This window comes from Brienomyrus brachyistius, chromosome 1 (genome assembly GCF_023856365.1).
Source record: "Brienomyrus brachyistius isolate T26 chromosome 1, BBRACH_0.4, whole genome shotgun sequence".
NCBI classification, from domain to species: Eukaryota; Metazoa; Chordata; class Actinopteri; order Osteoglossiformes; family Mormyridae; genus Brienomyrus; species Brienomyrus brachyistius.
This window is the reverse complement of record NC_064533.1, coordinates 3,354,515-3,381,281: the sequence shown is the minus strand read 5'-3', so window position 1 is coordinate 3,381,281 and position 26,767 is coordinate 3,354,515. Positions and strand designations below refer to the sequence as shown.

Below are 26,767 nucleotides of genomic sequence, written 5' to 3'. Positions count from 1 at the left end.
CCTCTTCGCACGTTCAGCCTTCCAATCCACTGTTGAGCAATTCAACTTCTATTCCTTTCCTAGGACATGACTGAGCAAGCAGGAATCCCGATAGTTTTCCTTCCTCAGCACACACTAACTCCCCCCAGATCAGGTGCGACACCCCCGGAGCTGAGTCCGCGCCCATTATCTGACACCGCACCTGGCTTGCCCTTCGAAAATGATGTTACGGGCATTTTGACACTGACCAGTTTTTATTTTTTAGTTCTTCAGCAAGGAACTTTGGGTGTAACAAAAAAAAGCTTTGCTGATTGATACCATGTCTATAGATAGCCCACGCGCTTTAGCTGCAATGCAGTGGTTTAAAGAAGAATACATTTCTGAAATATTGCAATTTAAATTAAGTCGCCCATCTGTCTGTCATGGTCTGCCGTCGCGATTGAATGACAATAAAATCCTACCTCCTACTTTTACCATACAGAGTAACAAATTGTAACAAATGATTAATCAAACATTACATACAGGACGGATTATCACCTTTTCCCGCGGGGAGAACATCACCCCGTGATCCCCATCACCCACGTGCACGCGTGCGCGCCCAGACAGCACACACACATGTTGAAATGACATTGATTCCATATCAGACAAAAAAGTTGAAACAATGATGGTATTCATTCAGATGGTATTCATAGCTTGGGTCCTTATTGAGCTAGCATCGGAAATTCATCGCAGAGTCTCAAAGCACTTATGTAAGTCGCTCTGGCTAAGGGCGTCTGCCAAGTCCTGTAAATGTAAATGTAAATGTAACAACGTTGATCTTCAATCTTTCACTTTATATCAACACTGAATCAAGGTTTTGCCACCATAAATTTTTCAATATTGAAAATCTGACCAAAAATCAATTCAGTTTCAAGGGTGATAATTTAACACTGACCATAATTCAACGGATTTCACTATAATTCAGCGTTGAAACGATGACATGACGCTATCTGGGTGGCGTCTCCGCGGGACAGGGTTCCAGCGAAGGAGGACTCGTTGCAGACTGACGGGAAACGACGTCTTCCTGTAAGATTTTCTTTTGAAGATGTCTCAGGTTAGATGTGTAGTTTAGAAAGTCAAACTTTTTTTGCAAAAGCAAGCGGTACTTATTTCCCAGTAATTTTGGGGGGTAAAAATCCCCCAGTGTTTCATGGCCCGACTGTTTCATCATTTCTGAGTCTGCCAAAAAGACTTTATGACACTTCTGTGATATATTAAATCTCTTAATTTATATTAATGTCATATTTTCAACTTTTATTTTTTGGCGCGCTGGACTTCATTCTTGTATTACGTTAAATAGCGTCATTTTGTTATGAATAAAAATAGTAATTCATGCAATTATTATTCTGTACCTTGTACCCTGTTACATGCTAATCATTTTCGTCAGTATCATGCCAAAGCTTGCAACTCGTCTGTCTGTATAAATAACTGTCAGTAATGCGGTCAGAGGCGGTCAGGATCTGCGTAAATGTGCGGTCTCCTGCGTTAAATGTCCCATTTTCACGTCAGTTCATCTGTGAGTAAATTTTCCCCTGCACCTTCCCAGTCAACGCCAATAAAACGCAAATAATAGTAAGATGATTGTCCGGCTTCAGACTTTAAATAGCCTCAATTAGAAGGTACTTCTGTGTCCGTCTTTTATAGCATGAAAAATATGAATCACAGAACCACAGCACTATAGAAGCGACCATTTGCAGCCTTACGCTGGAAAGCATGAATAACACTGATGTGTTTTAAAACAGCCGTGACTATGAATTTATGCAGAAAAGGGTTATGAAATGGAACATGTGACGCCCGTATGGAGAAATACGGCGCCCAGTATTCCCACTTTTTTGCCGAATAAAGAAAAAAATGATAATTTAATGCTGGGGGGGCAATATAAAGGAAAGAAGCGGGTGATGAAAACGCCGCGCCTCTCCGTGGAGCCGGGCATTCCCGTTTTGTCCTGCCCGCATTTTCCCTGATCACGTCACCGGGCGCCGAGTCCCCGGCACCCAGCGGATCGTACGGAAAACGGCGACAGGTCGGTGCGCGGGGCTCCGGCTGCCGCTCCTGCAAGGTAGTCGGTGTGAGAAGCGCGGAATGCCGCTCTGCCTTTATCCGGCATATATAATTATATCATCTACTCTGTCTTTTTAACAGTATGTTTTAATAACTTCCGTTTCCTGCGTGATACATCGGTCTCGTGTATCGACTTTCTAAGTTTCTGTCGATTTTTTTCCGGACGGCGGACCGGCTCCGGCGTAAAGAAAGCGGGCTGTTTGTTTAGAAACGTGCCGGCGAACCGGTATCGCTGCTACTGTAGTGCTTAACACATGGGTTTCTTTATCACTCGGATGAATAAGTTTTGTTGGTTTTCAGATAAATCTGCACCGTGTTGGCTCAGATATCTGAAGCTTACGGTCCTTCCCTGTTGCTGCGAGCACTTTGCTGAAATTCTGCTTGTTTTGACACATGGAGGAGCTCAGATGCGTCTTGACTGTTATGTGGGATTTGTTTAGTTTCTAATACAAGGCACAGAAACGGATGCGGCGTTTGTCCATTCAGTATTTATTATGTAGACGTGTTTGCAGGTATAACCCGCTTTGACTTACACGGTGCACGCAACTCTTCACTTCACCTGTTGCTGCAGACTTAATCGATGGGTTTGGTTTTAAGGATTATTAACGAAATTAAACGTCTTCTGTCCTTTTAAATGTGTTTATTAATAGTCTGCTTGCTGTTTTCGGCATTTTTCAGTTGCCGTGTAAACTACAGTTTCTTTTTATTGGGCAGTTACAAAAGTTTTAAAACCCGTTTATAGCAGTATTTACGGAATATACTGGGAGCATTTATAAGGGTCAGGAGAAAGGCTTCGGTGAAGGAGGCTTTCCAGATGTTTATTCAGCCACTGGGAAGGGATTAATCGGCATTAATCATGTTATGGATTCGATTGATTTTATGTATGGGCCAACCGATGATGTCCTTCCTTCTGGAGAAACTTTGGGATTTATTATTATTATTATTATTATTTGGCCTATTGGGTTGTGTTATAATATTTTGAAAATTTGAGTATAGCGACTTCATTATGGCCATTGTACCTGAATTAGAAGGAAATAAAATGTTATGTTAGTCTGTTTAGAAAGATTATCCTGACTGTTGTAAATGCAGGAACTTCTGTTAAAATCACAGCCAAAGAGTCTTCATCAGTCATTCTATTTTCCCCAAGCAATTAGACTAATTCTGCCGTAAATGGCAGCTGATAAGAGTTTTTACCTCTGTGGTGTTCAGGAGTTATAGAAAATGCTTAATTTGCCTATTTGCAATTTAAAGTTCCTGTCAGCCATCCTGCCTCCTGCAGACGTTACTGATCTGTTTGGTGATGGATTGTATGGTGGGATGAGTTGGTGATATCCAGCCACCAGAAAGGGTGTGACACGCTGCAATTCGGGGACTGACTCTTCACACTTTGTGACACACATTGCTTGGTTTAGCCACTGTGTTCGAGGAATTTGGCAACATAATCTATTTTAATTCTTGAATCACTGTTAAAGCAATATTCAATAAAGTGTTTTTTATGCCGCAAACACATTGTCTCCTTGCAGATAAAGGCCATGTGAGGTATGCAGGGTTCCTGTGTGGCGCCCTTCACGCCATGACTTTATTGTTTCGGAAAATGTGGACATTCCAGCTTCCGAGGGCCGTGCCGGTGCAGCGTAAGCACATCCATCACGTGTGCGGCATTCTGCCTTGCCACCTCTGCCTCGCCTGTTCCTCGAACAATCCAAGCCAACCTTCCGCCTGGCCCGTAACGGAACTTTCGGCTGTGTTGCTGTTCTGTTGTACTCATCCAGGGGGGGTCAAGCTTCTCCCCGTGTTTTACGTCGACTGCGTTTTCCCCAAACCTCCGTCGCCGACGCTTCTGTCAGGCCATCTGTTCCCGGCGACATTAAGCGAATGGATAACGGATTAAGTGCTGCTCCATGGAGACTCTCTTCTCTTTAAATACCAATATGGGTCCCTTTGTGGAAAACCTCGCTAAAGCTTTTGAATAAATGTATAAATGTACCTACGACTAAACAAAAAATATCCTCTGAATGGCTGTGAATCACGTCCATTAGCGATGTCGAGATTAGTCCATTATTATGGACAGGGGACCCACTGTCGTCCCATCGCTTGGCGTTTGCCTGCTCTCATGCCTGGCTCTTCCGATTTGCACTGATGCATATGTTTACTGTGTTCCTGAACAACAGCATTAGCGCTAAACTGGCCGATTAGCATGACAGCCTAAATGTGCGAGTCTTTGCCTCACCAAAGACTTTTTTAACACTTTCTACAGAACACCGTGGTCTCCTGAGTGCTGCATGATGCACGGTAAATTGGTGTGTTAATCATAAGTATCTGAGCATACGGTTAGAGGTAGAATCTGTGTAAATATCCTCCACCCCCTGTTAGGAGCCGGATGCTAATATTGACTCGCACAGGTGGCTTGTCATCATCGCCAGCAGGCACCGAGACCATTTGCGATCCCGAAAGGTCAAAGTCCGTCCCGTTGGACTATGGGAGTCTCCGTGTGCGATGAGGGTGTTCGCAGGGAATGTAAATGATGAAGGGCTTCCCTAATATACCGGCTCGATAAAGAGATGAAGCCCAGCTCCCAAAGCTGCTGCCTGTCTTGCCTCATCTCAGGGGTTTGACCTCAACAGGCATTTTAGCTGCTCTTTGAAAGGATATCTGAGCATCTGCTTGCTCTCTCTGCGTGAGCATTGGCCATCGCATCTTCTGCACTCTCTCTCGCTTCCCTCTGTGACGTTGACAGTTCTGTTCAGGCACACCTTCAAGGGCAGAACAGCCAGCATCCAGACGCCACATGCATCTTTCGGGGCCTTGGCTCTCCTGGGACAGGTACAGCATGCCTGTGTTTGTTTTCCTGTAGGTTAGTACCGGGAGGAGGACCGGTGTTGCCAGGTTAATATTTGAGGGTGTTGCCTTTCCAAGAATTGTAGCCTCGCTGTAGCTCTTGAGGAAATCTCCCAGGTCAGATGTTTGATTCTGCAGACTGTGGACTGACTTTCTGGAAGCCATAGTTGCTTGTTTCACAGGCCAGCTGTGTGTTTTCAGTGCTGCTTCCTGCCTCCTGGTTTCTATGCGGGACCTGGGGGCTGTTTTGGGGGCCCTTCCTGCCTTTTGGTTTCTATGCGGGACCTGGGGGCTGTTTTGGGGGCCCTTCCTGCCTCCTGGTTTCTATGCGGGACCCGGGGGCTGTTTTGGGGGCCCTTCCTGCCTCCTGGTTTCTATGCGGGACCCGGGGGCTGTTTTGGGGGCCCTTCCTGCCTTTTGGTTTCTATGCGGGACCCGGGGGCTGTTTTGGGGGCCCTTCCTGCCTCCTGGTTTCTATGCGGGACCTGGGGGCTGTTTTGGGGGCCCTTCCTGCCTTTTGGTTTCTATGCGGGACCCGGGGGCTGTTTTGGGGGCCCTTCCTGCCTCCTGGTTTCTATGCGGGACCTGGGGGCTGTTTTGGGGGCCCTTCCTGCCTTTTGGTTTCTATGCGGGACCTGGGGGCTGTTTTGGGGGCCCTTCCTGCCTTTTGGTTTCTATGCGGGACCTGGGGGCTGTTTTGGGGGCCCTTCCTGCCTCCTGGTTTCTATGCGGGACCCGGGGGCTGTTTTGGGGGCCCTTCCTGCCTCCTGGTTTCTATGCGGGACCCGGGGGCTGTTTTGGGGGCCCTTCCTGCCTTTTGGTTTCTATGCGGGACCCGGGGGCTGTTTTGGGGGCCCTTCCTGCCTCCTGGTTTCTATGCGGGACCTGGGGGCTGTTTTGGGGGCCCTTCCTGCCTTTTGGTTTCTATGCGGGACCCGGGGGCTGTTTTGGGGGCCCTTCCTGCCTTTTGGTTTCTATGCGGGACCCGGGGGCTGTTTTGGGGGCCCTTCCTGCCTCCTGGTTTCTATGCGGGACCTGGGGGCTGTTTTGGGGGCCCTTCCTGCCTTTTGGTTTCTATGCGGGACCCGGGGGCTGTTTTGGGGGCCCTTCCTGCCTCTTGGTTTCTATGCGGGACCCGGGGGCTGTTTTGGGGGCCCTTCCTGCCTTTTGGTTTCTATGCGGGACCTGGGGGCTGTTTTGGGGGCCCTTCCTGCCTCTTGGTTTCTATGCGGGACCCGGGGGCTGTTTTGGGGGCCCTTCCTGCCTTTTGGTTTCTATGTGGGACCTGGGGGCTGTTTTGGGGGCCCTTCCTGCCTTTTGGTTTCTATGTGGGACCTGGGGGCTGTTTTGGGGGCCCTTCCTGCCTCCTGGTTTCTATGCGGGACCTGGGGGCTGTTTTGGGGGCCCTTCCTGCCTCTTGGTTTCTATGCGGGACCCGGGGGCTGTTTTGGGGGCCCTTCCTGCCTCCTGGTTTCTATGCGGGACCTGGGGGCTGTTTTGGGGGCCCTTCCTGCCTCTTGGTTTCTATGCGGGACCTGGGGGCTGTTTTGGGGGCCCTTCCTGCCTCTTGGTTTCTATGCGGGACCTGGGGGCTGTTTTGGGGGCCCTTCCTGCCTCTTGGTTTCTATGCGGGACCCGGGGGCTGTTTTGGGGGCCCCTCCTGCCTCTTGGTTTCTATGCGGGACCTGGGGGCTGTTTTGGGGGCCCTTCCTGCCTCCTGGTTTCTATGCGGGACCTGGGGGCTGTTTTGGGGGCCCTTCCTGCCTCCTGGTTTCTATGCGGGACCTGCCGGCTGTTTTGATGCTCCCCCCCCCATACCTGCCCTGCGGGTTTATTGGCAGCCATGTGTTCTGTTTACACATTTAATGGTATGTGGCTCCCAATAGGAAAGAACCCAGAACAAAACCTATTGTTCTGCCACCCAACAGGTTTTTCTCTTCTCGTAGCTCACTTGACCCCCCCCCCCCCCCAGCAGCGATCCAGTCACTTCTGGCCACCTCACCTGGCTGCTTTCATAGAGAGCTTTTATACAGCACCCCCCCCCCAGTGCTGACACAGTGCAGGGCTGAACTGAGCCTAATCCTCCGTCAGGAGAAACTCTCACTCAAACACCACAGGGTTACAGTCCCACACAGTCTTTCTCAGTTTTATTAGCTTAGCAGACACTTCTATCCGAAGCGTCGTACAGTTCAAAAGCAGGGTCACACAGTCCTTGGGTTAACGGCCTTATTCAAAGGCCCAAAAGTGGAATGTGCCATCTCTGGGATTTGAGCCAGCGACCTTTCGCTCTCAGACGCAGCATCCTAACCCACTGAGCCACATAAAACCCCCCTCGTTTGCTCATCGTCCGCTAATGAGACGCATTCGCTTGGCGCGGCACTGGTGGAGCTCTTGTGTGTTTGTGGGTAGGCTGCCCTGTGGCTGGGAGAACGCCGGCTTCTCTTATGACGCTTGTTCCCAGGGCGATAATGCCGAGGCCAGATGGTTGCAATAAGCACAAACCCCGGAGCTGAAATCGGCCTGACTGGGCTCTGCTTGTAGAGCAAAATGCCGTTGAGATGCGGAAGGAACAAAAACAACGTAACCATTGATGCGAAACGTCCCTGAAAGCCTAGAGGGGAAGTAAGAGACCTACATCTAAATGGATAAATTGTTTATGTGGTTTGCTGTTGGTCCAAGTTCTCCATGTCATCGTGACTCTGGAAACTATGAGAGAAGATGGGAGATTTTCTTTTATGTTGCTGCTCGTGGTTCACTGTCAGGCAACATGGTCTTTGATGTCTGAGAGCTGTTTAGAGGGATCGAAGCCTTGATTAAAGTCAGGGGGCCGTTCGTAAGGTTAAATATTACTTTGACTTGCAGTGTGCATAATTAGTATGGGATTTGTCTTGTGGAGTCAACACGTGTTAATTCTGCACTTACGTGGCCCCGCCCACTAACGCCAAGCCAACAGAAAGACCACAACTCAGTAAATCACTCTCTTTGTGTCCCGCTGACGGCTGTTCATCATGCTCGTCTGTTTCCTGGGTTGGGAGATGGCACTCGTCTTGTGTATCTGAACTCTTCATGACTCTGGGTTCATACCCTGGGCTGTAAGACAGCTGTGCAAAGCGAAGATGTAGGATACAGATGACTGGTGTCTTCAGGGTTATTATGCAAGAGGAACAGCAGTTATCAAAAAAATTATTTGGAAGTTTCCAGAAATTTCCATTTGCAGTCCAAGGCCTGAGTAATAGCAGATAATTTTTTTGTTTTTTGGTTTTTAACGTGATAAATAAATAAATGTGTGTCTATGTGCATCTGTGTCTGTGTCTGTGTGTGTCTGCGTCTGTGTCTGTCTGTGTCTGTCTGTGTCTGTGTGATTGTCTGTGTGCGTCTGTGTCTGTGTGCATCTGTGTCTGTGTCTGTGTGTGTCTGCGTCTGTGTCTGTCTGTGTCTGTCTGTGTCTGTGTGATTGTCTGTGTCTGTCTGTGTCTGTGTGCGTCTGTGTCTGTGTGTGTGTCTGCGTCTGTGTCTGTCTGTGTCTGTGTGCGTCTGTGTCTGCGTCTGTGTGTCTGTGTCTGTCTGTGTCTGTGCGTCTGTGTCTGCGTCTGTGTCTGTCTGTGTCTGCGTCTGTGTCTGTCTGTGTCTGTGTGTCTGTCTGCATCTGTGTGTCTGTCTGTGTGTCTGTCTGTGTCTGTGTGCGTCTGTGTGCGTCTGTGTCTGTGTGCGTCTGTGTCTGTGTGCGTCTGTGTCTGTCTGTGTCTGTATCTGTGTGCATCTGTGTGTCTGTGTCTGTCTGTGTCTATGTGCGTCTGTGTCTGTCTGTGTGCGTCTGTGTCTCTGTGTCTGTGTGTGTCTGTGTGCGTCTGTGTCTCTGTGTGCGTATGTGTGCGTCTGTGTCTGTGTGCGTCTGTGTGCGTCTGTGTCTGTGTGCGTCTGTATCTGTGTGCATCTGTGTGTCTGTGTCTGTCTGTGTCTATGTGCGTCTGTGTGTCTGTGTCTGTCTGTGTCTGTCTGTGTCTGTGTGCGTCTGTGTGTCTGTGTCTGTCTGTGTCTGTGTGCGTCTGTGTGTCTGTGTCTGTCTGTGTCTGTGTGCGTCTGTGTGTCTGTGTGTGTCTGTGTCTCTGTGTCTGTGTGTGTCTATGTGCGTCTGTTTCACCTCCGGATCTCCGTGACCCTGCATAGGACAAGCAGGTCTAGAAAATAGATGGATGGATTTCAAACTACACTGCAGGTCCTTTCTCTGCAGTGATGTGTTATGATTTCAGGTAATCTAAGTAATCTAAGTAATCTAAGTAATCTAAGTGAAAAGGCCGAGCTGGTTTTCCAGTAGAAGCATTTCTCCATCAGCCTCTCAAACAAGCACAGCGACAGGAAGTCATCTTGCGTCACAAAACAATGCGTTGCTGAAGCGCTTCCCTCCCGACCGCCATGGCATTTCCCATCTCTAGTCGTCATGCTAGTTCTGTTTTCGAGAACCTGTCATGTTTTGACGGCGTGTCCTTCTACTTGTTGTGACTCCAGGGAGAGACTCATGGCACCGTTGAAACAACAAAAAATAAAGGGGGGGGGGCAGAGATAAGAACTCTCGTTACCACGGCCACGGCGGATTTAAGGGTGCACGAGATACAGCAATGAAACGCTTTCATCTGGCTAAAGTAAGCTGCCTCCTGGCTGTTGATGACCGACAATAACAAGCAATCATGTGCCTTTAATTGTTAGCTTCACACAAATTATTCCTGCCATCAAATATGGCCTAATGCATTATCACAATTAATCTGTTTTTTATATTTTCTGCTCATTAATTTATTCAGTTCAATGAGGCTCTTGGCTGAATTGTTGACTGAGTGGCAGGAAAAGACGTGTATGATTACTGTCAGGTCGCTGCTTATCTTGGGCAAAAACCTGTGTCTGCTGTTTATAAACACCTGAAAGCTGGATTGTTCTGTCGTTATAATAATAAACCTTAATGGTTCCATGGCTCAAGTGTGTCAGATTATAGCTGTTTCTGTCCAAAAACTGCAACATTGCAACCAACAGGTTTAGTAGGTTTAAGTGATTGAGGAAATTATTTTCAAAGCCTGCTTTGTTGTTACTGTTCTGGGTCAAGTCAGCTTCTTTAGTTTAATCTGTGGCTGCCTGATGTACAGAACGTTCCGGATGCCTTTTGCACGCCTTGCTTGAAGGTGGCTTGTGTCTTATGTTTGTTTCTTCAGACCGAGATCCTCAGAAAGGGCATAAAATAATTACCTGTGGCTCAGTTTGTGAGGAAGGATGAGACCGGTTGTGAAGCTGCCCAGTTCTGCTGCGGTTCTGTCTGTCTATCCAGGGACCTGCAGAGCTTTGATGGAGGACCGGTAGCTTTCTGTCACTCCACATTAATAGGGGTGTCCTCCGGCTTAGTTGACCTCACATTAAGGAAATACTCTTCTCTGCTTTCAGTAGTATCAGTGAAGCTTTTATTGAAGTGTTTTTGGAAAGATAGTTCCTTGCTCCCCCCCAGGGTGGATCGTGGTCCAGTGGGGGTAATGTCACCAGAGCCACTGGAGCTGTCAGCGTGCATCTCAGACTTTTCTCTCGGGAGCTGCCCCTTGGCTTGGTGAACGCGAACCATCCGCCGCGGAGCAGGCTATCGGGACGGACTCTCCTTTGATCAACGTCCACTCTGACCTTCGGGCTGTCAGATCAGTGGCATCATCCGTCAGATTGAGGGGCCTGAGTGCCCGAATGGGGGTGTGTGGGCCTGGGGCCCTGAAGGTGCTGTGCTCTGAGCTGGCCAGCCGGTCCTCGTCTGTGTTTGGGGAGAGACCTGACAGGCAGTTAAACATGATACAGGGTTGATGCGATGACAGTTTTTGGTGGTGTTAATGGATTTGTAGAGTAAGCAGGGGTCGGGGGGGTGGGGTGGGGTGGATATGAATTCCCTCTTTGTCTTAGAGCAGCTTGTATAGCCCCCCCACCCCCCACCATTTGTCCATTTGAGGCAGGGGGGAGCTCAGCCAAGCTGGACCTGCGTCTCTTGGGACGCACAAGTTCTTCTGCAGCATTTAAGGGTTTTCCCATAAGTGGGGGCCTGGGGGGTGAATATAGATGGCGAGAGAGTGGGAGTGGAAGAAGGATGTGTGTGTCATCTTCCAAAAAGGAGGGAGTCTCTTTACGACTAGAGGGAGTGCGTAAGCCGGCTCAGTCCGCGCACAGGAACTTCGTAGCTCAGAGGGGATGGAGAAGCATATGAGGAAAGGCACTATATGAAATAAGCCAAATTTCAGCTGAAGCGAAGATCCAGCTCCTCACGTGACTGTAAGTAGTGTGTGTCTTGGTGCCGCAGGCTTGTGAGGAGGATGGTGATTCGCTGGTTGAGGGGGCAAGGTCTGTGTGCAGGAGAGTACGCAGGAGATGGGGAGGGGAGCCGGTATCCCGGCCCAAGGTTACCTCTGGCCAGCCAGGCCTGACCAATGGGCTGTAAGTGAGCTTGGCAGTTAACTGGCACCACACGTCCGCTCATCTTTAGTCCGAACGAGTGTCTGGAGGATGGGCTCGGATATCGAGCCTGTTTCCGTGGGGGACTCGGCAAGGAAGCGGATCCAGATGGCAGCTTTGGGCTGGGAGGTTTCAGTCGGCATGGAGCTCTCCCATCAGATGCTGTGTGAGGGTCCGTTGGGTGTGGGATTGCGTGTCAGGCCAAGGCAAGCCTTGACTTTCTCGTGTGCAACATTCCAGTTATATCAGTAGACCGGAACGAACATCCTGTTAACCTGAAGTCTGAATTTGGGACGTGAAGCATCCTGTGCTTGTGTATTATTAACTGGCTGGTATGAGGGCTTCTAATCTCATTACAAAACCAAGGTGAATTACGGGCTTCTCCCTGGCGGTGAGCGCCCTGTCAGTCTGCATGTACAAGGTCCCAGACAGGGTTTCTCATCAATGAGCTCCAGTTTCATAAACCTCTGCGTCTTCTTTCTTTACTGGTCTAGTTTTCCTTCACTAAGAGTTTTCGCGAGTCCCTCGGCATGATTTCCTGTTATGGTAATGACAACGATCATGAATAATTGTAAACTCTGCCATCCCATCAACTGCATGAATTAATCTGGGGTCAGAGGTCAAGGTTTTCCTTTTCTAGACTGTCCTGAAACTTCATTGATTGTGCTTCAAATGGCTGCTATTTTTATCCTTTGATGAAGATTTCAGTTGCTTTCCCTTTTCATCTCTTTTCAGGTACAGAGGCTTGGAGTTTTGACTTTCATACAAGTGAATTTGATCTCCCAGGTTAAGTCACAGAAAACAAATAGGCCATATCTGATCTTAGCAAATGCATTTAGCCCCTGAGCTGCTCAGGGAAGATTCCAGTTGAAAATTGTTCAGCTAAAAGCAGCTCCTGGGCTGCGATGATGCTCTGTGCTCTCCTGCTTTTACCTGCTCATAGACTCTCACACGGGTTACTGCAGCCCTGCTCTGGGGGAGTTTAAACTGATACTATACAGTTGTAGACTCGGAGAAAGCCACAGGGGAGAGGAAGAATGCCCCCCCCCCCTCATCTTGAGTGGCTGGGGCAGCATATACAGCTATAGAAATGCTTTACCCCTTGAGGCTGTCTGTTGGGGGTGTGGAAGGTCCAGCTGATCCCCCAGTGCAGATTCTCACTCTCCATGTTTGCTCCAAAGCTGTAATTATATGCACCGAGATGTCAATGATGTACTCGCCTGGATGCAAGTGTAATCACCATGCATTACCTTGAGGTCTGGCTCTGCTAAATTCATCCCTAGTTGGGGGTTTTGGGGGGGTATTTTGTCTGGCTCCTCCATAAGGCTGAGGTAAGGCAGGTAATTGGCAGGTGTTTGCATCGGGTGTTTTAGTTCAGTAAGGTTGTGTGAACTTGTGGTTCTCAGTCTTGGGTGTATGGGGGGGCTTTGTGGGGCATTGTACCAAGGATGAAGCACAGATTTTGGGCTTGGGAGCTGAGAAGCGCAGAGTTGCTCTACTGTTGGGGGGGGGGGGGGCTGCAGGCGCTCGTGATATTGTAAGCACATCGAGTTCCTGACGCTCGAGAAATGGTCAGCTCGTCGAGTTCCTGGCGCTCGAGAAATGGTCAGCTCGTCGAGTTCCTGACTCTCATGATATCATCAGCGCGTCGAGTTCCTGATGCTCATGATACTGTCAGAGTGTCGAGTTCCTCACAATCAAGAAATGGTTAGTGCATTGAATTCCTGATGATCGAGAAATGGGCAGCTTGTCGAGTTCCTGAAGCTCAAGAAATGGTCAGCATGTCGAGTTCCTGACGCTCGAGAAATGGTCAGCGCTTCGAGTTCCGGACCCTCAAGAAATGGTCAGCTCGTTGAGTTCCTGACGCTTGAGAAATGGTTAGCGCGTCGAGTTCCTCATGCTCGAGAAGTGGTCAGCGCATCGAGTTCCTGACGCTCGAGAAATGGTCAGCTCGTCAAGTTCCTGATGCTCGAGAAATGGTCAGCTCGTTGAGTTCCTGACGCTTGAGAAATGGTCAGCTCGTCGAGTTCCTGACGCTCGTGATATTGTTAGTGCGCCAAGTTCCTGAAGGTCGTGATATCGTTAGCGCGGTGAGTTCCTGAAGGTCGTGATATGGTTAGCGTATCAAGTTACTGATGCTTGTGGGCCCTTTTCTGGGCCCTCATGGAGGGATAACTTTATTGTTATTGTTATTAATGATAATAAGAGTGTTGTTGTTATAATAACAAGTAATAATAATAATATGTAAACCTGACATAAGATTTCTCCATGAAGTGTGTTGCTGATTTCTTTCAAGGTAACCCATGGTGATAAGCCTTAAAATGACTGAATGGTTCACGAAGGTTCCTCAAAAGACCATCATAGGTTCGCTACTGGAAACTGTGGCTCATGTTGTTCTCCATCTTTTATCCACATTTCCTTAGATTGGACAGACAAAATTGACTGACATCACAATTAACTAATCTGCATGGTAGCCTGTATCTCAGCAACTTACATGTCCGAATGTGTTAATATTTCTCAGCTGAAGAGATTTTAATTGTGGCTCCTGACGGATTACTGGTTTTAAAGATGTTTTCCTGGCATCTGCCGTGCTTTGGGTGGTCGCGTTAAATCCAAGGTTTTGGCAAATGGCGATGTTGACTTTTTGGAATAATGAGTCTCACACTTGGAGTTAAAAAGCCTTATAAATGGGTGGGAAGATATACTTGTGGGGGCTGTGGGGGTGGGGGGTGGCGCCAAGAGAGGAGCCTGACGCCGCCGCTGCTGCAAGGAGGCTCCAAACGAACGGGCCCCCGCTTGGGACTGACGCCTCATTCTCAGACCGTTTGACTCGCTGACACATTCTTCATGCCGGTTTTCATCCTCTGTGATTTTCTCCTGTCCAAAATGCCAACTTCTAGGCGAGAAAGTTTTGGAAATGTGCTTGTAATGAGGTGAGAGAGCCCAAAGTGCTGATCACCCTGTTTTGTGAAAGAAACTGGGCCAGTGAGGGGTGATGAATTGCTTTTGCAATAGAGATCAATAAGTCTTTAGGGAATGTCAGTGGTGCTCGCGGCAGGGCTGAGCTACCTGCATTGGCGGCGTGGGATTGCGATGGGTTATAGGGTCCTGACTGGTACATAACCATTTCTTTGAGACCCGAGTTCCTGTCTGAGAAAAGCAGTCCAAAGTAAGTAAGTAGAGCTTTATTGGCATCCCAACAATACACAAGTATACAGTGAGACGAAATATCGGTCTGCATCACCATAAGTGCAACATAAAACACACAAGACAGATCACAATGAGGGTGAGAGGGGTGATCATTTACACTACACCTATATACATATATTTGTGAATGTGTATGAATGTGCATATATACAAGTAAAGTGAGCAAGTTATATCGTGCAAATTAAGGCAAGTTGTGCAAGAATGCAGTACGTGTGTAAAGGTCCCGGTATGCATAGATGTAGAGATATTCACGACAACAGCCTTAACGGGATCGGAATGAATAAATATGAAGTGTCATGCAGTGCGGCACAGGGTGTGTAGTAGAGCGTCAAGTGGGGGGGGGGGGGGGGCAGCGTGCTGTTCGGGAGCCGGACTGCTTGGGGGAAGAAGCTATCGTGTAGACCTGCTTCTGATGCTGAAGAATCTTCTTCCGGAAGATACCGGTCAGTCACACTGCTGGTGGCCTCGTGGATGCAGCGGGAAGTGTAAGTGTCCTGCAGGCTGGGGAGAGAGCTGCCGATGATGTGCTCGGCGGTCCGCACAATCCAAAGCACTGTAGCATATTTTGGGGCATATCTCCAGTATGACTTGTGTTTCATTTTAGTTTCTTTATAAAAAATGATTGTACTTGTTTCTGTAAATCCAATTCAGCTGTCACACATAAATTATTCCTATGGGATAATGCCCCCCCCCACTTAGTACAGCCCATCCTTAAAGTCATGTGACTTTGCACCAGCTGTGTCGGCTCGCACTAACAGTTTGTGTCGTCAGTCATCATAATGACTAAGGGCGTTGCGAAGATGGGAGAGTGAAAATGATGACTACCGTTGTGGATTTCATTTCTCCCTGTTTGTTGCTCAGGCATGTAGTCGCGGGCCAAAGCTCGGACAAACTGCCCACAGGCTCCTCCCTGGGCAGCTTGATGGGCAGATCTGTAGCTCAGGGTTGTCCTATAATGCCTTCTCCAGTAACTGAGGAATAGATGGGAGAGAAAACTCTCCCCAGAAGCAGAGCTGGTATCCTCTGCTTTCCCTTCATCTCTGTGCTCTGTCACCTCAGATAGCGCCCCCCTGTGTCCTGCCCCATGGCTCGCACGGCCATGTTGTCTTGGACGCTGGGCCACCGCAGTGTCGTCATTGGGATGCTGGGTCATGTATTCTTTCAAGGTTATTGCTTCTGATGTTCTACCGCGTTAATCTGCACAAACCCCCAAAATCGCATTGTGCCAATGGTACATTTTGTGTCCTGTATTTAATCTCTGCCCATAATAGTTAATTGCCTACGGTCATGTCCCTGACAGTGGCGAGCTGTTCCACCTAATTTTCTACCAGCCTGCGTTGCGTGACAATAAGCTTCTGACTCAGGTTGTGGGTTCTGATCTTCCTAAGAGATGGTGGCACTGACTCGCTGTGCCGGGAAACCGGCTGCTTTTAAAGGCGCAGGTCTTATGGTCGAGGTCAGCTGCCCTCGAGATTGATGTCTCTGCCTGGAAACATCAAATGATTTATTGGCCAGCTTTCAACTTTCATTCAAAACATCCCTTGGCTGACAGGGAGACTGCAGACCGGCAGACCAGAGTGATGCAAAAGGAACTTTTGTAGAAATTTGAGGATGGAAGCTGAACCGTGAGCTTGTTCAAGGCCCTGAATTGTCCTCCAGAATTTTGAGTCAAGCTCACCAAATCATCTTGGTGCATGTCTTCTGTGTCTCTTCAGGATCTTTCTCCTCTTTCTGGTTCAGGTCCAGCATGGCCCGGGAAGAATGAAGCCTCCACGGTGTCTGTGACCGCTGTTACGCCCCCCCCCCCCGCCTTCTCAGCTCCCGCCCATCCGTTGGTCCATGCTGTCCTGCTCTTGGAACTCGCGGTAGAAAGTGGGGCCAACTGTCTCTAACCAAGATGTCTGGATGGAGATCTCATTGGCATCTGGTCCTGCTGAACTCGCTGACGTGCGGCCTGGAGATCTGTGTGGCGGCGGGCATCACCCATGTGCCCCCCCTTCTGCTGGAGGCGGGGGTGCAGGAGCGGTACATGACCATGGTGTTAGGTAAACCTGCAACTGCCCTGCTGAGCTTGATGGAGCACGATAGGGAGACCATGAATTATGGAACGTTTGAAAAGGATCCTGGAGGTTTTAGCAGAAGCTGAAGTAGAAGCTTTCTCCTAAACATGTGTTATGGGTATTCAGTCATTTCCTTTACAAAGAATAGATATCTGTGCTTCTGCGAATGAATTGTTATTGCATCATTTATATAAACAAGGGGTCACAAAGGTGGGAAATGTAACAGAGCAGCGTGGTAAAATGAAACATCGAACCGGTCTCTGGGGATTTAGAATGATAGTTACAGCTTTCATGGGTTTAAAAACATGAAAATGAAGTAGGAAGTGTGGTCCCTCAAGAAATGCGTTTGAGAGGAAAATGCCATTAGGATAGAGTCCCAGAAGAGGGATTTATGCTGAACCACTCATTTCATAAAAGGTTCACACCATGACACTCTAAGCTATACAGGTTGCTTAGCAACAATATACCTGTGTCACTAAAGAAATGGACACCTGACCCATCTTCCTTTGTTCGCTAATATGGCAGCATTGTAGTTCTTGTTACGTCTGCGATTTGCAGGACGGTAAAATGCATACATTTCTGTAACAGTCGGTCTGATGGAGAGGCAGATATTTTTCTGTTACTCCTTCCTGCTGCTCTGCGTTTCACTGGCCCACTGTAGAAGAGCAGCTGATGTGGGACGGGTCGGGTGGGCATGTGCTGTATAAGGGGGGGTATGACTGTCCTCCCCCCCTGTCTGCTGACTACTTGGCGCTGGGCTGCTGAGTAGCACAAGCAGACATTCCGCTCCATCCTGCGGACGCCGCCCCCCCAAATCAGGCGTGTGACTCTCTCTTGGGCTGTCCTGTGTCCGTCACTCCTCTAGCTGCAGGACCGAGGGGGGACATTGGCCCCCATGTGTATGAATCGGGCAATAGGTGAGCACAGTGGAGGCCATGAAGATCTGCATCAGCTGAAGAGCGCAGAAACTGGGAGTTAATGAACAGGGCGGATCCTGGGCGGATCCCGGGTGGATCCCAGGTGGATCCCAGACGGATTCCGGGCATACCTCACTTTCTCAGTTTGCTTTAACCTGCAGCTAACCCTCCAATGAAAGGCCTACAGTTACAGGGCTATAATAGAATACAGAAAATAAACATGAACCTGCCCAATTAAATGGTTACATTATTTTATAGTTGGTCACGTTTTGAAGATCAACTTCACTATTAGGGATTTATTTAAGCCTCCATTAATCATGCGCTAACAGGTACATATCAGCTCAGCTCAGATGTCTGCTGTTCCAAACAGCCAGAAACTAGAATGAAACACGACAATGAGGCTCTGGTAGTCCCTAACCGAGCGCCGCTCAGAATAATTCATGTACTTTGTTTGTATGTTGACTTCCTTATTAGGTGGGCACCAGTGATTGGCTGCCTGGCAGTAAGTTACCGGCCATGATTATTCCGACTTGCCAGTTACTCATTAACGTGCTGTGATGGGAACACACCGTTTTCTCAGGGAAGGGGATTCCGGTTTCTGGCTCTGCCTACTGGACCTGCCCCAGCGCTGACCTCTTTGCTAATCTTTTGCTTTGGTTCGTCCCCCTTGCCTGACGCTTTTCTCCTCATTCTGTGCCCCGCCGAATCCCCCCCCCCCCCCAGGTATCGGGCCAGTGCTGGGTCTCCTCTTCATCCCGCTGATCGGCTCGGCCAGCGACCGCTGCTCCAGCCGTTTCGGCCGCCGTCGGCCCTTCATCTGGCTGCTCTCGCTGGGCGTGCTGCTGTCCCTCTTCATCATCCCGCACGCTGACGTGCTGGCCGCCCACTTCGGCCACGGAGGGCACCCCCTGCAGGTGGGCCTGCTCATCCTCGGCGTGGGCCTGCTGGACTTCTGCGGCCAGGTGTGCTTCACGCCGCTGGAGGCGCTGCTCTCGGACCTGTATGGTGAGGAGGAAGCGTGCGGCCAGGCCTTTTCCATGTTCTCCTTCATGGTCAGCCTGGGGGGCTGCGTGGGATACCTGCTGCCAACTCTGGACTGGAGCGGGGGGGTGCTGTCTGCCTACCTGGGGGGCCAGGAGGAGAGCCTCTTCGCCGTTCTCATCCTCATCTTCATCCTAAGTGTCCTGGTCACCATGAAAGTGTCCGTGGAGGAGCCGCCCACACGACATGCCGCTCTGGACCCTGGACCCCCGGAGGCCGTCCACTGCACTGCGCTCCCACTCTCCTGCTGGCCGCCGGGTCACTGCAGGTCCCGGGCTCCCGGGGCCAGCCCACTGCTCTGCCTGCTCCACGCGTGCTGGTCCATCACCCCCGCTGCCTACCGCGGGTACTGCGACGTGCCGCAGGTCATGCGGCGGCTGTGTGCAGCGCAGCTTTGTGGATGGATGGCCGTCATGTCCTTCGTGCTCTTCTACACGGACTTTGTGGGGGAGGGGCTGTATGAGGGCGTGCCCAGCGCCCCCCCTGGCACACCGTCCAGGCAGCGCTACGAAGAAGGTGAGTGACCCCCACTCAATCTCATTCAGCTCTTTTGTCAGCTTGCCACCCCCCCCCCCCCAACTTGCCGCACCAACCTACAAAACTAGTTCAGATCAAATCAGTTTTGTCACATAGACAGTTCTATAGTATGTGCACTACGTACAGTGCTGACCTGCGTTACTCCAAGACTGACACAGCATATGGGTCATGAAGGCACAACAAACGTAAGACAAGATTATAGATAACTGCATGGAAATATTAGCATATGTACATGACGCAGTAAGGCTACCAAAGTGTCAGAGTGTTAAATGAATAAGGTCAATATTTATGTATGTCCCAGCTGTGCAGGGTTAGGGTACAAGGGCTTGTACCTAAGTAGTGATGTAATATTTGGGGGATATGAACAGTCCTAGACAGTTTGGGACTTACTGGCTCCTGTGCTGCTCTACTAGGTGCGGTGTGTGACTCCGCAGGTTAGGATGGCGTGCCTATGTCCAGAAGGTTGCTGGTTTGAGTCCCAGGGTCAGCAGAGTGATGTCATCATTGAGCCCTTGAGTGAGGCCCTTAACTCCCAGTTGCTCCAGGAATTCCCTTCCAGTAAAAGCATCTGCTAAATAAATAAATGTAAGTGTAACTGTGTGGCTCAGTAAGAAAGCGTGTACAGAGTGACGCTGTTTGAGCCTGGGGTGTAAAGGAATGTCCTGTGTGCGATCACATGCTGTAGGTCCAGTGCCAGCTGCAGACAGGCTGTCCCGCAGGCGGGCGGGGGTCACTCTCCGCTGCTGGCCGGTCAGAGGGGCCGCCTGTCCTGCAGGCGGGCGGGGGTCACTCTCCGCTGCTGGCCGGTCAGAGGGGCCGGCTGTCCCGCAGGCGGGCGGGGGTCACTCTCCGCTGCTGGCCGGTCAGCGGGGCCGCCTGTCCCGCAGGCGGGCGGGGGTCACTCTCCGCTGCTGGCCGGTCAGAGGGGCCGCCTGTCCCGCAGGCGGGCGGGGGTCACTCTCCGCTGCTGGCCGGTCAGAGGGGCCGGCTGTCCCGCAGGCGGGCGGGGGTCACTCTCCGCTGCTGGCCGGTCAGAGGGGCCGCCTGTCCCACAGGCGGGCGGGGGTCACTCTCTGCTGCTGGCCGGTCAGCGAGGCTGGCTGTCCCACAGGCGGGCGGGGGTCACTCTCTGCTGCTGGCCGGTCAGCGGGGCCGCTTGTCCTGCAGGCGGGCGGGGGTCACTCTCTGCTGCTGGCCGGTCAGCGGGGCCACCTGTCCCGCAGGCGGGCGGGGGTCACTCTCCGCTGCTGGATGACCCTTCATTCCCCTGCTATGGGGGTTTCCTGGCTATGTTCTTGTGTTCTGGCCCCCATGCTGATTCCATCTCTGTGACCCTAACTGAGAGATGCATGTCAGCTGGGGCGGGACGTCACACTCTGAACACAATGAGACTAAAGAATCTGCTGTGTGTGTGTGAGAGAGAGAGATTCCAGAATGCTTGTGTTTACCAGTTGCCACAGTCGTTTTCAGCACCGGATTTCCTGAACTGCTCCTCTGTGACATTCAGCCCAGCCGGCATTTTACTCAAACTAGTCATTCTCTTTGTTTACTTGTTTACTTCGGACTGACTTCACATGAATTATTCTCCCTCTCCCTCCTAAGTGCTCAGATATCCAGTTTAAACCGGCTCTCTCCCTCCCCTGCCCCTCCCATCCATTATGCCGCTTTATCCACCCTCCTCATTCTACGCTCAGTGTCGCCCCCCTCTGTCTTCCCCCAAAACCACATCCTGCTGTGTCATTTAAAAACCTCGCTGCTCGTGAGTTTGAGCCTCACACTGACGTTTTGGGGGGTGGGATGAAAACGGCTCCCCCCTTTTGTCCCCGTCGGCCTTCTGGCGGGGAGCGGCAGAGACATGCACCCCGTTTGCCAGCACCTTCCTAAACTGGCCCCCCACCCACTGACTTTACGGCTTTTTCGTTGGGGCTCTTTTGACTATTTAAGGCAGCAGTGTTTCCCCAAGTATAGCGTTTTATATGATGCTCGTAAAGCGATATTCCGGCGTGTTTGCAGCGTATCGATTTATGCTTTGACGTGTGTGGAGATGCCCAGATATGCTCGTACTTTTCGCACTGACTAGTACCGACTGGCTTCTCCGGGATTAAAGTGCCATCATCAAATTATATAACATTGGGCTTGACAGCAGGTAACTGACTGGGTCAGAGAGGCCCCCCCACCCACCCCTCACCTCATGTTCTGCCCCAAGTCTCTGTCGGTTCCTTCTGAACACCATGGTCACGATCCAACAATACGCATAGAATCCGATTCTATAAGTTGTGCCTTAACAATGTCCCCACAATGTGATGAATACCCGTTCTAGTCCCCATAAGTGACAACTCAGTTTAATAAAAATCTGTGACTGCAATGAAACAACTAAAAATGCTCTTGTATTTTGCTTGGTTACTTATGGGTATGGTTATGGCTGGGTGGGGGTTAAGGTTTTCCCCATAGAAATGAACCCAGACCAATCTAATTACGATACAAATTATTTGGGGTCCTTCGGATCATCCTATCCGCCTAACTGCCCCCCCCCCACCCCCCATGGTGCGCCAGCTTGGGTTTGTGTCCTATCCTTCCGGGAATAAGCTGTAGGATGACCGGGACCCAAGTTAGTGTTTATGTGGAACAGATGGATGGATGGATGGATGGATGGAGGGAGACCTGTAGAGGTTATGAATCTTGTGGACTTTACGGTCGGTCCCCCTCTGCTGTTGTACCGTAAGTCAGTCAGCAGAAGCTGCATGACCTGCTTGTCCCCCCCCCAGGGATCCGTGTGGGCAGCCTGGGCCTCTTCCTCCAGTGTACCACCTCCACCGTCTTCTCGCTGGCCATGAGTCGGCTGGTGCGCCGCTTCGGTTCCCGCCACGTCTACCTGGGCAGCCTGGCCAGCTTCACGGCCTCCGCCCTGGTCATCTGCCTGTCCAGGAGCGTGGCGCTGGTCACCGCCATGTCGGCGCTCACCGGCTTCGCCTACGCCACGCTGCAGACGCTGCCCTACATGCTGACCTGTCACTACCACAAGGAGGCAGAGGTGAGCCCGGCTCCACGGCCACACCCACCTGCACGTCCACTCTCGCGCTGCTCTTTCTGTTTCCAGGCTCTCGTGATGTTGACCCAGCAGATCAGGTAAACACGAAAATAACATGGCAACAGAAAGCCGACCGGTATAACTAGTCCGCCCTAAAAATACACTAGAACTTCTGAGTGTTAATATTTAACTCCTGCTGTTTGCCCTCCTGCTCGTAAACGGGCAGTTTTTGTCCCGGATCTTCTGGGCCGATGTCTCACCTTTGGCCATTGCCTCCCTTCTTCAGGTCTACATGCCAGGAGTGAGAAGCGTGCGTAGCAGAAGTGCCCCCACGCAGGCCGGCGGCGAGGAGGGCGCCTGGTTCCACAGTCTGAAGCACGACAGTGTCAGCGGGTGCTTGCATTTCGGTGGTGACGACGACTGCGCCAAGCCCTGCGGCCCAGCGCTCGACCCTGTCTCAGGCAAACGGGGCATGGGGCTGGACTTCGCCGTGCTGGACAGCACCTTCCTCTTGTCTCAGGTCTTCCCCACGCTCTTCATGGGCACCATCGTCCAGCTGACCAAGTCGGTCACCGCCTACATGGCCTCCTCCACCCTGTTCGGCTTCATGGCCATCTACTTTGGGAAACATATAGTGTTTGACCAGAGGGACCTCAGGGCCTGAGAGGTGGGGGGTGGGTGGTAGGCCACCGTGACTGAGAACCAGGTCTGATCTTGGCCTCCACTGCCTGGAACACCCTTCCCATGGCCTCTGTCTGGCTGGTGGAAGCCCAGTGGCCCAACAGTGTATGTTAGCTTTGTGCTACGTTTGTGTGCGAACAGGCGGCCTTACAGAGCCTGGTCTTTCTGGCCATCGTCCATGTGGAATGAATAGTTTGGTGTCAGCCGGTGCTTGATGCTTGTACTTAAAAGATCTCTGACCTTTTCATCTCAGGTTAGGCAGACCCCCCCACCCCCAACCTGGAGACCTGTAGCACACCTCAGAGGTAACTCTAGGATTTTTTTTTGAGGTGTAGGACACAAAAAGACCAACCTTATCATTAGCCAATGATATGTTTTGAATCAATGAGTGACAGGGTAGTGGGCACTCTGGGAGCCAATCAGCTTTCAGCTGTGACCAGCACCCCTGTGGCTCCGCCTCTGGCACACCCTGACTTTCGAGTATTCCCAGACAGACATGAGAAATGCATTAACGGCTGTGTATCTAGCACTGACATGTCTCTCGGGCTCTCAGCCCGGTTCTGTCACTGCTGTGAGTGATCCACAGTGGACCCACGGCCTGCTGAACCGGACTGACCCATTTGGGCCATTTACATTCCGCTCCCGTTGGTTCCCCTAGGAGCTTTTCCATTCCCGACATCGGCTTTACTGATGCACTTTCCTGATGCACGCTTGTTGGCTTGGACCATCTTGTGGATTTCGTTGCCCTGGTAACCATTAAAGGCACCAAATAGATCCTGTCATTGTTTACTGGCCTGGATCACCATGCTGGTGGTTAACCGTGCACGACGTCTACGTTTTTCTTTGTTCTGTGTTAAAAGTACATCTTCTGTCCCCACAGGAATATCTGTGGCGACCCGTTTTAGTCTGGTTCCGATTTAGGTTCAGTTCTCCTTGCTCCTGTCGTGTCGCTAGTTTAAAGCTGGTGAGACAGATTGGGTGCGATTCGCCCTTTCTAAGTTCGGCATTTCATCAAATTACACAGACGTTTTGGGGGTTTTTAATGCCATTTTGACAAACGTGGGATTCTCCATCGCAGAATGCCGTACATTGTTTAATATGACAGAATCCTGTGAGAAGATTCCGTTGTTTCTCATGAGATGGGGATGTTTTTATGAGTTTAAATCAGTGTCAATCAGTTTACTCATCATAACAACATATTATTCTCATATGCAGTTACAGTAAATGTCTGACTGAGCAGAGGGACAGATTTCTGGTTTGATGTTCATCGAGCAGCATCTCTGATATGCTGTAAAATGGGTGACTGCGATTCGCTCGGCAGAGGGCTTATTCCCAAGTTTCTGCCAATTTGCGTATTGCGGTGGGACGTTACTCGAGAGCTGGTGGCGGTTTAGGGTGACGCTCTGATTAAGCACAGGCCGCAGTGTGGAGCTGGATCAGGGCCCAGAACCATTCGTGAAGCCCACAGCGCAGACGTGCAGCTACAAATTACGACCGTAAGCTGTCGGGTGGGCACCTGCACAGCAAGAATCCTGTGCTTATTTTAAGCGCTTTTTCGATATTTATATGGTGTTGGTTTCTTTTATTTAAATCCGACGTCGAGTTCTCTGTGTGGCGATTCATTTCGGGGTTAAAATTTTGTTGTTTTTTTTTTCAATCTCTTGCCGTACTGGCTGTGAAGCATTAAAAGCGCGTTTTATTAAAAAGCTGTAAGGGGATTCTGCCTAAGCATGACCCGCGCTGCCCCCACAGACCACAACGTGGCCGACGTCACTATAACATACATTCTGTAAAAATATTACCTTCGTGCAATGTACTGCCAATTTTCAGGGCATTTCTTAGCTTTAATGAATATTTAAGTCTCAGAAAATATTTTTCGTGATTAAAAATACAACTTAATTATCGTAATTATTTCAAAAAGTGCCTGGAATTTTTATTGTAATTTCTAGATATGTATTTATTTTTCTAAAGTCGTAAGCACACATTCTAATCGTGCTCGTTTGTGTTGGATGTGTCGTGACCCTGCGGGTTTAGATCATTTCGCTTGATTCGTGCGCACGATCCCCCCTCCCACCGATGTTCTGATATCCGGCTGCTTTCCACCGAAGGTCAGAGCAGCTCGACCTCATTTAAGCTGTGACAGCACGGACTACAAGGTGCCACTTTGTTTTTGTGTTCCCAGTATGAATTTTACGATAAATAATTACATGATTCAGTTTACTTTTATGTCGGCCATTTTAAGCTGTTGAATAATAATAATGTATATTTAACCCGCAACGGGGAATCTGACATGACTGACTGTTAAGACTATCATCTTCCTGTGTTTAAGTTGTAGTGTTTGCACAGCGCAGCAGTATGTTACCTGAAATGCCATAGAAGGCTGCCTTTTAATTTTTGCTTTTTATATACGTGATTATAAGGTTACACCAAAGACTTGACACAGCTGGCTAGAAGCTTTGCGGTGGTTTAGATATATATTTTACTTTTTGTTAAACAAAAGAAACCGATTGAAAATGTCCCGTCACAGAACGCCATGGTCCACCAGTGCTGGGAACTGAGTGTTCGAGGATGTTGTGTTTTGTATTGAAATGGGAGGGAGGGGTCGCACAGGGGGTTATGGTGAGGGCGGGCAGGGTCTGCACCCCTGTCTCCATCACCAAAGCCTGAACAGGCAGCTGCTCCTTCAAGAGAAAGCAACTGGCTTTACGTCACACTTACTAATACTTTTTTGCATTTTATTTAATTTTCAGCATTCTGGTACATGCGACCTGGGCTGTTATCTGAGGCAGACTTCAAATGAATATTGTTTTAGCCAAATCTCCGGTAACTTTGCACATTACTACAGAAATCCCTGTGTATCCATGTCGGTTGGAGGTATCATGCCTTTTGTTTTCTGATCATGAAATCATTTTGTAAGCACTTCATTCTAGGCTACTATTCTTGTGATTTTCTTGTGTTATTCTTTCGTTAGGCGTTTATTTCTGTAGGCCTATAATTATTATTAAAGTTATTTAATATGTGATCTCTGTATTTACCATAATTGGTGTCTGCAGTACCAAGTTCAGGTGTGTAGGGGGTAATTTTACACTTGCCATTTTCTTTGTGTTTCATTAAAAATGCCAAATCAGGGAATATTTATGTAAACATAATGTATAAACAATTCCACGAGCGTATGCCCTGTGAGTTGCGTCTCACTCGGTTTTGTCGCATTTGTTTTATCGTACGGGTGCTGATTTTCTAAGAATCAAAGATCAGTGATTATGAAGTCTGACTTTTTTACTGAAATAAATGTTCTGAATGATTTTAAAACGACCAAGTGTTTATTCGACTTTCCCTCGCCACAAACTTCCTTGTATACTAAGCTATACTTTCTTTTCTGAAAACCTTATTCCATTATTTGTTTTCCTATGCTTCTCTGTTCATCGGCATCAGTCTTGCTGTAGGCCTGTGCGTCTTAATAACGATGGTATTCCTAAGCTGAGAATGTTAGATGTTTCATTAAAACGCTGTGTATGTGGAATGTTGTATTTTGACGATTCTACTTGTTCACTTGTTTTTTGGGATTTTTCCTATGATTATGAGCCGTTACACCTACAAAACGTGTAGGTTACCCTTCTTTGCGCTGGATAAGCGTTTCGTGTGAAACAGCGCCACCCTTCGGCGTTGCTATGGTACACGCAGGACCCCTTGTCTCCAGCGCACCGGCAAAATACGTTACGAGCCGCGATACAGAAGTACGGACAGTTTTATTCCGTGCTATAGTAGGTAGGGAAAATCCCCATATCTCTGTGCGTCTTTTGTACGCTAAGGGTGCAATATTCAGCCTCAAAGGACGCAGCATCTCGGGTTATGCGCGATGCTTTTATTATCCATCCAGTTTAGTAAAAGATATATTACACTGCAATATCCATAATTTG

The 26,767-nt window shown here is 49.6% G+C and overlaps 1 protein-coding gene across 6 annotated transcripts; it reads left to right on the top strand.

Annotated features, from left to right (window-relative positions):
• Window positions 1-1,804: 1,804 nt before the first annotated feature.
• On the top strand, window positions 1,805-26,159 carry LOC125748113 (solute carrier family 45 member 3-like). 6 transcript variants are annotated; one of them, XM_049023961.1, is made up of 6 exons: window positions 1,805-2,077; window positions 3,603-3,618; window positions 16,327-16,631; window positions 18,287-19,120; window positions 21,907-22,172; window positions 22,456-26,159. In XM_049023961.1, the coding sequence occupies exons 3-6, from the start codon at window positions 16,484-16,486 to the stop codon at window positions 22,831-22,833; spliced, it is 1,626 nt and encodes a 541-aa protein (XP_048879918.1). In that variant the 5' UTR covers window positions 1,805-2,077; window positions 3,603-3,618; window positions 16,327-16,483; the 3' UTR covers window positions 22,834-26,159. The 6 variants fall into 6 exon arrangements, with proteins under 6 accessions (XP_048879918.1, XP_048879942.1, XP_048879911.1 ...); XM_049023985.1 differs by lacking the exon at window positions 3,603-3,618 and having other exon boundaries at window positions 1,805-2,041; XM_049023954.1 differs by lacking the exon at window positions 3,603-3,618.
• Window positions 26,160-26,767: the final 608 nt, after the last annotated feature.